Source organism: Castanea sativa, chromosome 6 (genome assembly GCF_040712315.1).
Source record: "Castanea sativa cultivar Marrone di Chiusa Pesio chromosome 6, ASM4071231v1".
Lineage (NCBI taxonomy): Eukaryota > Viridiplantae > Streptophyta > Magnoliopsida > Fagales > Fagaceae > Castanea > Castanea sativa.
The window spans coordinates 44682900-44700043 of record NC_134018.1 but is presented as its reverse complement, the minus strand read 5'-3'; the positions used below and the strand labels follow the sequence as shown (position 1 = coordinate 44700043).

Below are 17144 nucleotides of genomic sequence, written 5' to 3'. Positions count from 1 at the left end.
TAAATTGTATTAGAAAATTTTTAACACTACTTTCATAAGAAATATAAAAAGTTATCAAAAAAAATTAATTACTTTTATCATTTTTTCATAAAATATTTTTAAAAATAATTTTTATACCAATACTTTTTAGAGCATAGGTTAACATTCCCCAAAAATATAGAAAATATCCTTTAATATCACAAAATTTATTGCAAATCTAATAATCTCCTCACAGTTAATATATATTGACAGCGTCAAAGTGCTACCTAGGTATTAATTGAGGAAGTCCTACTTCATTAACTTTAATCTTAATTAAATTGATACCCTTTACTGCTATTTAATATTGTGTATGCTACATTCTTATATTTTAATGAACTTTCGTGGTGTGGACCACTAGTTCTTGGACAAGTCGACAACTACTACCGAAGGCCTGCTTACTAGTTATAATATTCTATTCTTTAGCCGCTTCATCTTCGGATCTTGAACCTTTCAGATCTGCAAGAAGTGAGGCATACACAGTGACCCAAGAAACTACTCCCTCAGTCCAAAATGCTGAGTGATCACAGCCTTGACCTTGCTGAACAGTCCCAGCTCCACATCAAGGACAATGGCAGCAAGCTTTTCTCTAGGCTTTTGTCAAAGGAAAACTCTGTGGCCAACCCTTCTTTCAGGGTTTACTATGGAGGAAATTCAGGTGCTATTCCATTCATGTGGGAGTCACAACCAGGTACTCCAAAGCACACCTTTTCTGAGGCCTCTATTCCTCCACTAACACCACCCCCTTCTTATTACTCCACTCCCACATCGAAAACAATGAAAAAGAACTCAAAGTCAAACCTTTTGTACACCCTTTTCCCTAAGGTAACTCCAAGGAAAGCCCTTGTGTCTCCTTCATCATCATTGTCATCTGTATCATCATCATCGCTATCATCATGGTCATCATCAACTTATTCGCCATCATCACCCACTTCAACATTGTGCTTTAGTGCAAAAAAGCATAAAAGATCAAAGGTGTATCGAGGGTGCTATCCGATTTGGAGCATGAAGAACGCGTTCTTGTCCATTGTAGGCCATGGATCAGGCCAAGGTACTGCTTAGAATATGCATGTTGGATGTTTATCTTTTTTGGAATCATGTAGAAACTTTGATCTATATTATAGGGGTCTTAGTGTTACGTGTTTGGCTTCGTCGTGTTCAATGTCATCTCTCATGATATTGCCAACGATGTCTCCTTGATATTCATGTTTCCAAATTTTCTAAGCTCGTTTGTTAGAGTTTTTATTTTTTATTTTTTATAGCTTATTTAGCTTATGTACAATTTTTTGGAGCTTTGTTATTTCTTTTTTGATGTACAACTGTATGTTTTCCAGCTTATTTTTAAGTTTAATAAATTAATAAAAATAGTCTCATCCCAAAATGAGACGAGTCTTTGTTATCACCATTGACCCTTGACTTTTATGGGAAGAGTTACAAAAGATATAGAAAATATTGTCGAGCTGATTGCAAAAACACCAAAACAAAGATACTTTTAATTGTTTAGAAAATATAACTTTGAGATTACTTAGCCAAATGGTTGCAGAAGATTACTCTGTCAAAGTAATTATTGCTTAGGATGAGAAATTAAGAGGGTTCAATACTTCAATTCTTGCTAAAGTGATAAGAAGATAAGAAGTGAGGCTCACGTAGATATATCATACAGCCTAGAAATTAAGAGGCACGTTCCACTCTTTGCTAAAGTGATAAGAGTCCTGAGACGATAAGGTGAGGCTCACGAAGATATAGAATATAGTCTGCCTAATCTTATTAAGAACTTTTTTTTGAGCAAATCTTATTAAGAACTTTATCTTCTCTCTTTCTCTCTCATATATACAATGGCGATATGACTATGAGTGACCCACATAACTATTTATTTTATGCGTGAATTATCGACAAATTAAGTTGTCATCGATCGGCTTGGAACTGTAAATAAGAAGAGTGCATGCATGTTGCCCACCCCAGTGGTCTATTTTGATATATACAATATTATAATGAATAAATCTATTAATGATTTTTTGTGTTGTGTTTAAAAATTGATACACATCTAAGTTTGTGAGAGAAGAGAGTAATAAAATTTGAAATATCTATACTATATATAAGAAAATTCTTCTATTTTAACTGGGCTTTTATATGGCTCAAAAGTATCCTTATTAATAAATAGTAATTTCATTTAAAAATAAGGTCATAAATGTCAAATAACAAATTTCATTTTGAATTAAAAAAAAAAAACTTTTAAAATTTAGGATTTTTTCCCTTTATATCCAAAAAAGAAATTACGGTTAGCGTTTATCTCTAAAGTTTTTCCTTTTTATTTGTTTGAAAAAAAAAAAATTCTAAATTATAATAGATATAAATTATTAATATTTACCGTGCTCAAAGGCTAGTCTCTAATATATATATATATATATATATATATATATATATATATATATATATGTATATGTATGTATGTATTGTATGGTAGATTGAATTTAAGACTTTCAAAATTTACAGCATATTCTTCAAGGTCATTAAACTTGTTTAAATTAAATCGTAACCATTTTATAGTAAAATTAACCATAATTTTAACATTGTTCAAAATCCTATGTATTTCTAACCTACCAAGTACTCATGCTTTAAAAATAAACTTTTCCCACGGCATTTATTTAAAGTGTTTGTAGGGGGAAAAAATAGCATTCGTGTCCGAGAAATGCTTCCTTTGTCATTTAATGACCATGTGTTGCCATTAATATTCACTATCCATTACTGCAGTTGAGACTCAAGCGTGTGGGTCTGAAACTGATCCAATAATTTTTTTTTTAAAGGAATTAAACTGATCCAAATTTGAATTTGATTTACTGGGAGTTGCCTGAGCGATTATGGAATGAAATTTATATTTTGGCGTACGTGATATTTATATGCCATTCATGTTTGTTACCACCTAACCATGGCAAGGTAGCTAGCTCAAAGTACGTCTTATGATCTGCTTTTCATTTTGTACATGATTTCCAGAATTCAAACTCAATTGCTATGGCCTGTTTGGTCTCACTCTCAAACTCACATTTTCACATTTTAAATAATATTATATATTTTTTCACACATTTTTTTATCTACACGTATTTAAAAAAATTACAAAAATTTCATCTCAAACTACTCAACTAAACACCCCCATATCCAACCACTATCAAAGCCAAGAAATTTATGGATCGAGATAGACCAATTTCAGATTACTGTCAGCTTGGATCAATCAGCTTTGATTAGACCATGGTCAAATGACAGAGTTGGGAATTAAATGTGCATTTACATTTTTTTTTTATATGTAACTTATTTGTTCATATGTTGTGTTTTTAAAGCTCATTTAAGCAAATCAAACCAATAAATTCGATACTGCCCAGAGGGTTCAGAAAAGTTGAAATAGTCTAAACTCTAAAGGGAACATCTATGTGCGTGTTAAAGTTGTGTAATTGTGAGTGAAACTAGAGTGTAAATATAAAAGTTTACGTAATTCAACTTAACAGATTGTGTTCACTGTGAAAAGTTTTTGACGCTACGAATGTTAAGCTTTTGTTTTACAATAAACCCAACATAGGGCTTATATACTATAGAATATTTGATTACCTCTGGATTAACTAGACTAACCCAAGTTTAAATTGTTTATTCTACAAGTGCACGGACTTACAATTTGTTTGGGTCTTTTGAGCCGTACTATGTCCAACCATACGTATTGAGTCTTTATAGCAGATGAACATATAAGGAGTGTTGAAATGAAAGTAACACACATACACACAAACACAATATCTGCAAAGAACACTATTAAAGCTCAAGCAAAGCACCTGGCTCAATATATGCCTTTTGTAACCTTGCCCGAACATGGAGGGGTGAAATACTCCCCATGATTCGTGATATGAAGTAATTTTCAGTTACTTATCGAATACAATTTTCTATCATTCACTTAATAATTAAAAAAAAAAAAAACCAATTATGAGCACTGAAGTATAGTGACATTATTTAGTCTCTTTTATGAAGATAATCGGTGTTCGAAGTCCCCTCCCTAACTTATTGTAAAAAGAAAAAAGCATTTTGAGTCATATGACATCTCTTCTTACCTGGTCTGAGTTCTCTGCCTCGCGTGACCTGATTCTAGCCCAAATGCCTAATGATCATTATATTATAAAGAACCATTCCTCATATAAGAGCTTACGCTGAAACAGGCCCAGTATATTTTGGACTAAAATAGGCCCATTGTTGCTGATTGCTTTTATTTTATGCGTGCTTTCAGGCCTAACAAGTGCACAACTGGGACACCGGTAAATGTGTGCAGGCCCATTTGATAATAAAACCTAGGGTCTGTCATTGTTGATCAAGGTTGTCCCCTATATTGATTTGGTCCTTCAACTTACTATGTGGTTATTAATAAACCGTTCATGCTTAAAAAAAAAACCCTTCATACGTTAAAATTTGTATTTACATGTGATTTTTATCACATGAATCCGTAAAGTATTTAAATTGGTTATATAACTATCAAATATATCATGTACTTAAAAGTATACATAGATGATTATTTTAATAGTTATTGAGAGGATTGAATGAATTTTCTTCCAAACCAATTTAAAGAAAAATTCTATCACTTAACTTGAAACTCTTTATCATGATGCTTCTCATGATTAGGATCAAAATTAAAGATGTTTCTCCAAAAAAGAAAAGAAAAAAGAAGAAGATGTTTCTCAAGATAAATTTGGTTGGACCATATTCTATTACATCTAAACGATAGCTCAAATATTTAAGTACTCATTCATATTCCCATTCTTTTTTTTTTTTTTGAGGAACTCATTGGCCCATTCTAAGCACGTATAATATGCATTTTTTCTATAAAAAATGCATTTTTTTATTAAATATTTTATCATAAATTTATCACTTCTTGCACAATCCTCTAAAAAAATTTGAAAAGGAAAATATAACAAAAAAAAAAAAAAGAAAAAGAAAAGAAAAAAGAAATGTGCATGTTCCTCTAATCTGGGTTTGTCACTGTTACAACTAATCTTCTAGTATTTAATCCTTAAAGGGTTGTGAATTAATATGAATGCTCATGTTTACAGCTCACTTCGGTGATGTCTGGCCAAAAGAAGAAAAGGCTCACTTTAATGATGAAAGAGTCAACAATTTGGCATATTAGCTTGATGGCATGGGGTCTAAGTTAGGTAGGATTTAATACTCAAAATAGTACCTACTTGGGTCACAAAAATGCAATATATTTCCTATAATTGTAGAAGTATATGCATCATCTTCGAAACAACTCTTCCCTATCGCATAATTAAGCTATCAATTTCCTTCACTGATTACAACATAAGTGATTAATTATCTAACCTAATGGGTTGATACTTGATACTACTATCAAGTAGTGTTTTCCAAGGCTTCATGAAACTTATAACTAGCATTCATCTTTAGGCCATCCTCAAAGAATTTTTCTTGTAATTATCTAATACGTGTAAAATAAGAGAACTACGAACACTAAAGAAAGAGTGAGTTGCTTGAAAAAAGAAGTAAAATACTTAAATGTTATGACCTTGGTAATAATTCACTCGTTTGAGAGGTTTGAAGGCAATTGCTATGAGATGATTATGAGAATATTTCACTCACTGTAGAGGTATGAGGCGATTTACTTAAAATGTGGACTCATAATTAATCACAAATACAGGTTGGGGTAATTCTTAATTAGACTTAAGTAGACTTGGTACTATATATACGAACTTAAGAAGTATCACAGAGACAAATATTGTTGGTAGCTTCGTGGTCCCTAGCTAGAAAACAATTCTTTAGAAAACCCAACAGAATACATTAATTAGTGTTGCTAAATAAATGCTACACTTTGAAAAAATACTACTACTAAACCTGGATATCAAGACCAATTAAATAGAATTATTGTACCAATAATTAAATGGAGCCGTAATAGTCCTAATTTGTCCTAAACCTCGCTCCCCCAAATGAAGAGAGAGAGAGAGATTTGGTTCGTGGGGTTTTGAGGTTGAAAATTTAATGTACATGATAGTTACACTTTGGCCCCAAGTTCATGCACAAGTAAAGGTTTTAATTTTTGACATGGCTTCCATGAAATTTGACCTTTAAAGGTTTGAAACGAATGTTTGTTTGGTATAAAAGAGTTGAATATGTGTAACACGTCTTGGATCTAAGATTTGGGGTGGGATTTTTGAAGACCATGAAAATGGAGGTCCTCTTTTTTTGTTCTTGAGGGTTTATTTAGGGTTTAAAGAAGGTCAAGTAATTGACTGCATGTACTAGCAGTAGCAGTGGAAGTGGGTGGGTGGTGGTTTTGGTTTTGGTGCAAAATGGCAGAGAGATGAGAAAGTTAGGTTGAGGTCGAGATAACAAAGAGGCGACTTGTTAGCCTTAAATTACGGGTCAAACAAGAATGGATGGTGCCATTTCCTTACAATCTAAGCAAATTTTTCACATTATTTAATCACCTCCAAATATACCCTTCTCTTCCTTTTCCCTCCTTTTCACCACCAACTTTGATATAACACTCCTCAAAATCACAACCAAGCAATGACCTTTTATTCTCCATGAAAAAAAGAATTAATAAAAAAAAAATCCCATCAAGCACTAGATGCTTTCTGCCTTACTTGTTAGTAGTTAAATGATACTAAAATTTATAATTTCTTGATTGTTTAAATTTTCGGGATAACTGATAATTTATTATAATGTTAATATACAATTGTTCATTGCAACTTGGTTTATGTACTGGGATTTCCTTTTAATGAAGAAGGTTACAATATATTGTTGCTAATCCATGCAGCTTTTGTAAGATGGTGCATTAATTAAAGAACTTATTTAGTGTTAGAATTATGTGATTTAATAATTATATTTATCATATTCCAATAGTTTAAATTTTTGAAACAATCCTTAATTTAACATGATATCAGGGACAAGAAGTTTTAAGTTTGATCATTGTTTTTTTCACTCTACTTCCTATTTAAATTCTCATGTACAACATAAACTTTTAAAACAAATATTAATCTAACATACATGTTAGTTGATTAAGTGACTAAGGATGATAGTAGGGATATTATATTTTTTTATAATTGTTGACATAGCTTGTTGTTATTGGAACACTACTTTTACTTAAATCTATCATTAACATCATTTTTATTATACACCAATCATAAAAAATCATATCTGCTGTTATGAAAAAAATGTTTTGTCTCTAAACTTATTAAAGTTACTAAAGCAAAACTTGATTAGTAAATGAAAAGCAAACACACTAAGGCGTTGACAACACTAAAAGATTTCCCAAAAAAAGACAACAGCACTCTAGATATAGAAGTGGGAAATTTTTACTTTGTTGAAATCAAACAACCAATCAAAATTTTGTAATAACCACAACGCTTTCCTTACATGATAATGTGGGTGAGATGTGTCTTAAAAATCAGCAGTTGTATCTATCAGATTATCCCTCATAAAACTCACTTTCACAAAATATAATCAACTTATCTTGAAGGGTGTTCAATCTTTTTCTCTAAACGTCACGTGAAAATGTAGTGTTGTGTAATTTATAGAGTAAGCTCTTTCGAGTGGCACTAGTTAACTTTCAATCTATTTGATGGAGTTATTGACAGTAAGGATCAGTCAGTGACAATATTCAATTATTAAAAAATATGAACAAAACAAAATAATGAGAATTAACTTCGGATTTAGGAAAATGACTAGTCTCAATTATTATTGCTCATAGTATAAAATATAAAAACAAAACTCTAATACTATATATACTAAAAAATAGATAAAAACATAGTTCTGATAAATTCAGTTTTGCTTCCTTTCCACAGTTCAATGCCTCCCAATTGAAAACAAAAGTCAAAAACCACGATAGAACATTTCAATATGTACTAATTGAAAAAGGAAATCCATTTTCTTTAAGATAATGCATGCTTGAGTGCTCATATATAGTGACCCTGCATTTAGTCTTAACCTTCTTCAAAGAACAGATTGCCGTTTCTACACGGCGAGATGATGCTGATATTAAATTTCATTTTCGTGACTGGGATCCAGATATGGTCTTTTTAATCAAGGTGGGTCTTGATTTTGACAAGAAACTAACATGCCAAGTAAAGTACAGTTAATTATGAACATATAATCTTTTTTCTCCTAGACACCATTAATGGTTTGTTTAAGGTGATTAACATAAACATGTTCTCACCAATTTATTTATTACTCCTATATGATAATATAAAAGACTACTAAAGGTCTCCCCTGAGAAAGAAGCAAGACCCACATGCAGCAATGGATTCAAATGGTTGATTCAAAAAAGTCAAAGCACATTTAAGGACTCACACGTGAGCAAGTATTCATTGAGCTGGCAATATTTATACAACTCTCTCTATCTCTCTCTCTCTCCATTGATGAACGATGATCTCTATCTCAGTGTGATCTGATAAACCGTAATTTCTGAAATCCTCGTACATATAGCAGAGAGCTCCATAACTATAACATCACCAATAAACAAAAACAAAAAATTATATCCCTTTTGTCTATTTCTTTTGTAAACAAAACTGTACCAATTTCTCTCCATACCTTGCCTTTTAAGCACACTCTACTCTTTCCTCATTTTCCTCTCTTCTTCCCTTCATACCCTCTCTCTCTCTCTCTCTCTCTCTGAGCAAGTCCACCTCCATCCCCAGAGAGCATGCCTGAATGTCCAGAGAAAGGTAAGAAAGTACATGTGTCACTCTCTATCTAAATAGTAGTAGATAATAAAACCTAAAAAGGTCGTCTTAGTACACAAATTTCCTCTTCTGCAAAATCTGAGAGAGATAATTAATAGGCAGTTAACATGCTATAATTACTACCCAATTTTTTGATATTTTTGTAACTATGATTTGTGTTTTCGCTTACTTTTTCTTACTAGGGAAAGATTTGATGATGAGATAGGCAAGAGGATCAAGAGAGAAACCGATGCTTCTTCTCAAATGAGAAGAAGACACATGTTAGGTCCTCCTGGAACCCTAAACACCATTACACCATGCGCTGCTTGTAAGCTATTGAGACGAAGGTGTGCACAAGAATGTCCATTTTCTCCATATTTCTCTCCCCATGAGCCCCAGAAGTTTGCTTCTGTTCACAAAGTCTTTGGTGCCAGCAACGTCTCAAAGATGCTAATGGTAACAACCTCATTATATTCCAGATCAAAGTCCTGTGTCTCATCCTTGTATTTTACTTTAATTTATACTCCATCAACTAGTTTACTGTAGTATATAATGTGTTTTGATCTCAAAGCGGGACAAATAATTTTATTTATTATATTTCCAATGATCTTCTTCCATAGTAAGATCATTAGGTAATGGTTGTTGTTCTTGATTAAAAAGTAACAAATTTTTTTTTTTTGGTAATGGTAACTCAGGAGGTACCAGAGAGTCAACGAGCTGATGCTGCAAATAGTCTTGTTTATGAGGCCAATGTGAGGCTAAGAGACCCGGTGTATGGATGCATGGGTGCAATCTCTGCTTTGCAACAACAAGTTCAATCATTACAAGCTGAACTCAATGCAGTAAGAACTGAGATACTTAAGTACAAATATAGGGAAGCAAATATCATACCCTCCTCTCATCATCATCATCATCATTTGGCTTTGCTTACTTCTTCTGGGGCTGTTTCAATTGCTGCACCTCCACCAACACCGCCACCAACAACACCACCACCTCCTCCTCCTCTTCCTCTTAATTCCTCTTCTTCTTCTATGTACAACCAAACCATTACTAGTGCTGCCGATTATAGCACCATTTCAAGTGATAATGTTTCCTATTTTGGTTAATTTAATTTCTAGACTGATCAAAAGAAAAGAATCCCATTTATTTTTCCTTACTATGAATCAACTTGAATAAATGAGTAAGAGAATTTTAATATTGAGTGCATGGTTCTTGGTGGGTTTCTTACTTAGTAGTTTATTATTGTCCTAATCTATGATATAAATCCAAATGGGTCCATAGGTATTGTTGGTTAATGTGTTTCTTTCTTCCCATATCCCTTTCATTTTTCATATCCCTGTCATTAGAGCTACAACTACATGGGAATTAGGAGCATTGGTTACCCAATGCACCGTATAGATATATATTTTGTAACTTCATTAGTTGATATTTATTTTTGTTTTTAAGATATTTAGGATTTAAATTTATTCTCCGTTGTAATTATCAAATTATTTAATTAAAAAAATTTACTAAGATTTTTATAAATATATAGAAGCTGAAGAAAGGCATAGAAATCTCTCTCTCTCTCTCATATATGGCTTCATTGGATCGGGGAAAAAATTGTGGACTGGACGACGACGTACGTAGCTCTGGTGAGTTCTGTATTGTGTTGGGAATGGATTAAAATGTAGAGTAATCGCACATGCAGGACAAGTTGACTACATAAATAGTTTGCACATGTTAGTGTGTGACATTGAAGGATCTGAGCTGTTGTTTTGATGTTGGGGGAGACAGAAGGCATGGTTGTGTGACCTTCCCAATGTAGGTTAGAAGCTTCTGTTTCATGCTTGAAAATCATAAATGCAACAAATATATTATGCCAATTGTTCCACTCTTCACATGAGTTAACTATACTGTGTAGTTAATGGGTTGTTAGAATTCTTTTGTTTTTTATTAAATGATATGGATGACGTGATATCATTTGATAGAAAATATTATGGTTTGTTATGAACATTTTACGTAAACGTAATCATAGTCATCTTTACTAAATGAAAACCATATTTGGGGGCTTAGATGATAATGGTTTGTTGGTATTTTTCAACTCCTTGATTTAGACATTTTCATTCTTTCATTTTGTTGTGTCTAAAATTATTTAGAAATTCTTTTCTTGTTAAAGTATGTTACATAGTTTAATACTAATAAATTTTCTCTTTTCAGACCTTTATTTCTAACTTTTTCCATTAAACCTTTTTCATTTCCCTAGTTCAACTATTTAGAACCCCCACTAGCTAGTATATGTACAAATTCTTTTTTTGTCACACTTAGTTATATAATTTTAAATGAAGGTTTGCTTGTAAGGTACTGTGATTGTTCATGACAATAGCTGACAAAAAGTCTTCACAAAACCACGTTTTTCATCATTGTTTTTTTTTTTCTTCCTAAATTTAGTATTTAAACTAATGATAGGGAATATATATATATATACTTGTGACGTATTATCACGTAATTTCTACACCTGTATGTCATTCACAACTTTGCAAACATCAATCCTTACCAACTCAGGCTAACAACAATTACCCTAATTATCCATTCTCATATACAGCTACATAACAACACCAAAAATCGTAATAACAATCGCCCAACACTTCTTACTGATTTCGAACCTGAAAGATTGTATGCACTCTTGACCTTTCACTTCATTTACCTTATTGCGTGCTATGTAGTTCATTGTACTTTTAAATGTAATGACATTTTGTTCAGCTTGACCGCAAAGATAAAGTGTAAGGAGTTTAATTAATACCGCTAAAAGGACCCTAAACTTAAAACAAAACAAAACAAAAAATGTACCCTCTAGTACCATATGTGGTGAAACTCAGCCTTTTCTGCGAGGAAAAAAAAGTTTGATTCTTAAGGCGGAAAAACAATGAATATAAAAAAAAAAAGAAAGAAAAAATTTCTTTAGGCATGTGTTTTAACACGTGGTGAGAGCAAGAAAAATATAAATAAAAATTTTGTTGAGACAAGAAAATTTAAATGGAAAGAAGACTAAAGAAAAAAAAGGTTGATATCATATCAATCTAAAACTAGATCTCATTCGTTTATGGAGTGTTGTTAATGAGTTTATAGGCCTGAAAAAGGATTAGTTCGATTAATTAAATACTTTCTATGCTTATTCTATCAGCATAATATTTTTTTTTCAGCTCAATTGTAACAAACTAACAAGTAACAACTATAGATATAATCCTTGTTAATTAACCTTCTTAACTAAAGGTTTTATTCGATTCTCAAAAAAAGAAGAAGGTTTTATTCCCTTTTCTTATATTTTAAACTCTTGTAGCAATATCCAAGATTTGTTCCTTGCGTGTAAATTTCAACTCAAAATCTCGATACTCCAAGAAGTCATCTACAGTTATTAATTTAAAATAGTTATCAAATATAATGCAGTAGATCTTTGACATTGTTAAAGGCACTAGAAGAAAGGACCACTTGCTTGTTTAGGAATTAGTTCAAATATTTAAGAATGTTGAATATAATTTGGCACTTTATGTAAACCTATCAAAAAATTAGAATCCATATCTAAATCAATTGTTTCTTAGTTTGATGAAAATATTGACTATAAATTTGGGATGATATAAGAAATTTTTTGACAAGTAACAATGGTCATTGGGTAGTGTTAGTGCTTCCCTTAAGTAAGGGCCATTATTTTCATAAGTATAATGTATATATATCGTCCTACTTATTGAAGCTAGCTACAGCATTTTATGAAGTAGATGTATGTATTTGTTGGATAGTCAATGGTCTTGCCAGCTATAGATTGTTTTCTCAATGTTGGGTTTCCTTGGCGTGTAGATTTCGACCTGAGTGGGAAAGAGGAAAGAGGAAATCTAAATTATATATAATTAATTAAGGAAGAAAGCTATGGGGACCTTCATTGCCTTCACTAATATACATCTTCTTATTTTATTTGTATACTTAATTAATTTTTTAATTAAATCTATCTCTCTGTCATTCTAGTCTCTAGAAAGTAGAAACCATAGATGTGATGGAATTTGGTCTTGTGTCATGGTTGCTTAATATAGTGGCATCTCTCGTAGTCTTTGTATAACTCCACTTTTAAAATCATTCATAGAATTTTGATCCTCCTTCTCTTTGTTCCCTAAAGATCATGTGGCCTCCTTTATGTTGATTCAACAAGAGAGACTGTTAATTGTTCTAAAATAAAGGTGATTAACATTTAAAATTTATGTTCATGATTGACAAATGCAAACAAATTATTTTAATATGTACTTGTAGGCTGGCTTAGTTAATTAGTAATTAAGCCAAGCTGACACTATGTTAAGTTTGTTTATATCATTAGCACAAACTTCATTTATTTCGAGTCTCGATCTTGTCGTTGCATGTGAAGGGAAGATTTCCAAGGTCTTCCCTATTCAGCAAGCACGCATGTTTAGATTACTCAAATTCTTGCAAACATCCGAAAACACACACACACACACACACACACACACACACACACACATAACTCTAGTAAACCTATATCAATCAATTTATTTAATTACCAAAAATGATTAATGACCCAATAGCCAACTTTCATTGTAAATAAACAAAAGAAAAGAGTTACAAATTAATGTGATAGTAAATATAATTGGTTTTACATTAATAATAAATAAATAAAATTTTGAATTTTTTTTATTTTATGTTAAAAATTTTGATAAATTAATTTGTAAAGTTTATAAAGTAAAATTTGTATTGGTGGTAGCATCACTCAAAATGGATTATGCCTAGAATCTAAACTTAGGATTAGGCAATACTTTTGTTTAATTCAGTGATTAAGAAACCAAGTAATAAAGTTAGTGCTCATGAAAAAAAGTAAAAAGAAAAAGAAAGTACAATATATAAAGTTAGTGATGATGAAGAAAACCTCGGTGTGTCAATTTAAGTTTCAAATTGTCATGTAATTTCACTATCCATCCTGGTCAGGAATCTTTTCTTTTCTCCTCCTTGAAGCTGTCGGCAAAATTGACATTTACTTGTATTTACGATCCACTAAATCACTGATATAAGTTAACAAATGTGGAGAAGAATTGATTGCTAATTTAGACATTAGGAGTAGGATTGGAATTTTTTTTATAATTTTTTAGTAAGCCACTTTAGAAGGGATTTAAATAAACGATATTTCAGTATAAATCAGTAAATTGATAATAAAGCACCTCTACAGTATTGAGTTTAATATGACTCAATAATAAAAACTAGTTTCGATTTTTTATTTCTTTTTAATTGAATTTCCAAAACGTGTCTTCCAATATAGTCACCTACCAGAACAAAGGTTCATCATGAATTTCTTACTCACATTCTCTTTATGGTCAATTGCACACTCTTATTAATATAAACCTTAATATCTTGAAGTGGATAGATAAAAGGAAGCAAGGGCGGCTTGATGCATTTGGGGGCTTTACGTGAAAATTGATTTGAAACTTTTTATATATTTAAATATGAATTTTTTTGAGAAAAAAATTTAATATTACTTAAATTCTATCAAACATGCTCTAAATTAAATGTAACTAGCTAGGTCACACCACAGTTAATCCTATAAAGAAAGAAAAACTCAAGTTCAATTTATGATTAACAAATTTCTTTATACATTACAATAAGAACTCACCCAGTTGACCAATGTCTAGGCATTTCTCACTCTCCTTGTCCTTGGCACATGTTTGCACCCGAATCTCGATAAGAGAGTGAGAAAGAGAAAAATGGTTGTAATTGTGGGGAATATTTCGTGGAAGTGTCTTGCTTACATTATTCAATACGGAAAATAAAATCACGAGAAATCCCTTTTGGAAAATATTAAACTAGGCAGCTTAATACATAAAAATGTGGAAAACTCTACACACTGACTTTAAAAGAACCTGCAGATTAACATGACTATGCAAAATTGAAGAACATATAAAATTATTTGATGTGGGTTGACAAATTCTTCTGAATTTTAGGAAATGTCAGCAATGGGATTAAAAAACTTTTTAACAGCTTTTCATGCTATAATAATTTATTTTTTTTCCTGTACAATACATGCAATTAAGTATAAATCCAGTCTGATTCTGGACCAGAAGAATTGATGAGGGATTCGCAAATGGTTTTTACTGAACATGGGTCCAAACAAGAGCTTCATTTTTGAAGATATATAATGGATAAAATATTCAGCTCTAGATAGTAGATAAATGAAGGCGATCTTACCATGATGAAATTCTTCATAAAAAAAAAAACCCCCTAATTGGAAACAATAATATTTTCAAGACATAATGCTCTTAATCTTACTTTAGAATTTTCAAACTAGAGGTGAAACAACTTAGCTTTTAAATGTTTGGTCATGAACCATGATCAAAGGTGTAATTATTTAGTAGTGCTAGAATGCAATAAATGTCTACTTTTTCTTTTTACAAGAATAATGGGTTCACCATGAATAGTGGGGTAGATATGGATTTAGGCTTTCCCGCCCCAATTTGTGAGAGTAGAGCAAGGACAGGGTAAGATAACAACCATGTGGGGTAGAGGTGAAACACCCATGCATGATCCAGCCTAGTCTCACCCCATTGTCATCCCTACACTCAATAATTATTCAAGTCAAAGAGATCATAAACCAGACAAAAATATTGTTGTACAAGTGTAAATAAAAAAGTTGACAGTTCAAATCTCCAATTATAATACATGAATCACACAATTAAATCCATCTTGTCTTTTATTACACAATTATATATATATATATATATATATATATATATATATATATATATATATATATATATATATATATATTGACATTATATTGTTAGATTTATTATACAATTCAGATTTTGGTGGTTAGGATAAGATTTAAATTTATGGTGTTTGTTTTAATATAATTATTCTTTACCATCAAGTTAAAATAGTAATGTATGCATGTTTGTGTCTTTTAGGAAGAATTTAACTCAAATCTTTTATTTGACATCAAGAAATAAAGAAAGGTATGCTGAATTTCTATCTTCTCAATCGTTGCCTGTTGTTTGTCAACCACGCACCAGGAGTCGCTGGCTTCCTCCACCAACAGATTTCATGAAAATAAATTATGATGGGGTTGTTTTTTACAAAGAGAACAAATCTGGTTTGGGGTTGATTATCAGGAACAATTCTGGTTTGGTTATTGCCTCATGTTCCGAAAAATTGTCCCAAGCTTATACCTAGCTATGAGGGAATTGAAACACTTGCAGCGGCTAAGGCTCTCTCTTTTGCTTTAAAGCTGGGAATAACAAAAACAGTGCTGGAAGGAGATTCGTTGGTTGTCTTCAAAGCTCTGATAGATGAATATAGCTCCTTGGCTCCATATGGATTGTTGGTTGAAGATTAAAGTTTCTTTCTCAAGGTTTTTGGTCAATTACTTTACTATAATACAAAGAGAGAAGGTAATTTTGCTGCTTATAATTTGGCTAGATATACTATTAATATTCCAGACTTGTTAGTGTGGATGGAAAATATTCTACCACAATTTTATTCCGTATTGCAGGCTAATTTGGCCATTTTAACTCAATAAAATTATTCAGTTTCCATCTCAAAAAAAAAAAAAAAAAAAAACTGAGTAGAATCTTCATTTATATTATATATCAAATTTATTTAGCCAAAAATCTTGTGACTAAATCACAATGACAATAACCAATTCTTTCCATGAGAAGAATCTCATTTGAATCCCTCACTTGTAAAGAGAAAAGAAAAACCCTTAATTGTCCTAATATTTCATAACAGTGTATAATAACATACTTGTCATTATTAAAGAAAATAATGCTAAGAAAATAACTTTTTTTTTAAAAATTTTTTTACCGTGGTTGATATAGGTTGATTTGAGTAACATCACTTTAAGCTAGTTCAACCACTAACATGAATTGGTTAAATTTATTGTATTAAAAATGACAGATGTAAAAAGAAACCCTTTTCCTTTTTATATTTAGTTAGGCTTCTGATTCTCAAAAAAAAAAAAAAAAAATTTAGGCTTCAAAGTTTGCTGCTCTGGGATGGATCAGGATGCAGGGACATGATTATCACAGCCCATAGGGCTTCATAAGAGCTCCTATAGCATACGAGCTAGGCCCACCTTAGAATCGGTGACTTTGGGCCACTCTTTCTTTATTGTCAGAAAAAAAACTATTATTATTATTATTTTCAAAAAAAAAAAAAAAAAACTAATCTCTGCCCGCCTTTCTCTCACACTCTTTAGCTACACCTTCAAACCGCCATAGCCGCAGTCCTCTGCTTGTCTCAGCTCCGTAGTGTACCACCGCAGCTCACAACACTGCCATCGAAGCCAAAGGCCAGAAATCTCTCTCTCTCTCTCTCTGACTTTCTCTTAATTTGACACTGTTTGGTTGCCGAGAAACTGTGTAAAAACTGGAAAATTTCTTGTTTCTGTTGCTTAATATGCCTATATATGGA

At 31.7% G+C, this 17144-nt stretch overlaps 1 protein-coding gene across 1 annotated transcript; it reads left to right on the top strand.

Annotated features, from left to right (window-relative positions):
* The first annotated feature begins 8404 nt into the window (after positions 1-8404).
* LOC142641265 (LOB domain-containing protein 15) lies at positions 8405-9921 on the top strand. The gene is made up of 3 exons (XM_075815662.1): positions 8405-8714; positions 8915-9167; positions 9407-9921. The coding sequence occupies exons 1-3, from the start codon at positions 8701-8703 to the stop codon at positions 9815-9817; spliced, it is 678 nt and encodes a 225-aa protein (XP_075671777.1). The 5' UTR covers positions 8405-8700; the 3' UTR covers positions 9818-9921.
* Positions 9922-17144: the final 7223 nt, after the last annotated feature.

Bases quoted from the DNA above. Each gene is read 5' to 3' on its own strand.
- LOC142641265 (XM_075815662.1), top strand. The intron at 9,168-9,406 runs GTAACAACCTCA...ATGGTAACTCAG, and splicing joins ACGTCTCAAAGATGCTAATG to GAGGTACCAGAGAGTCAACG.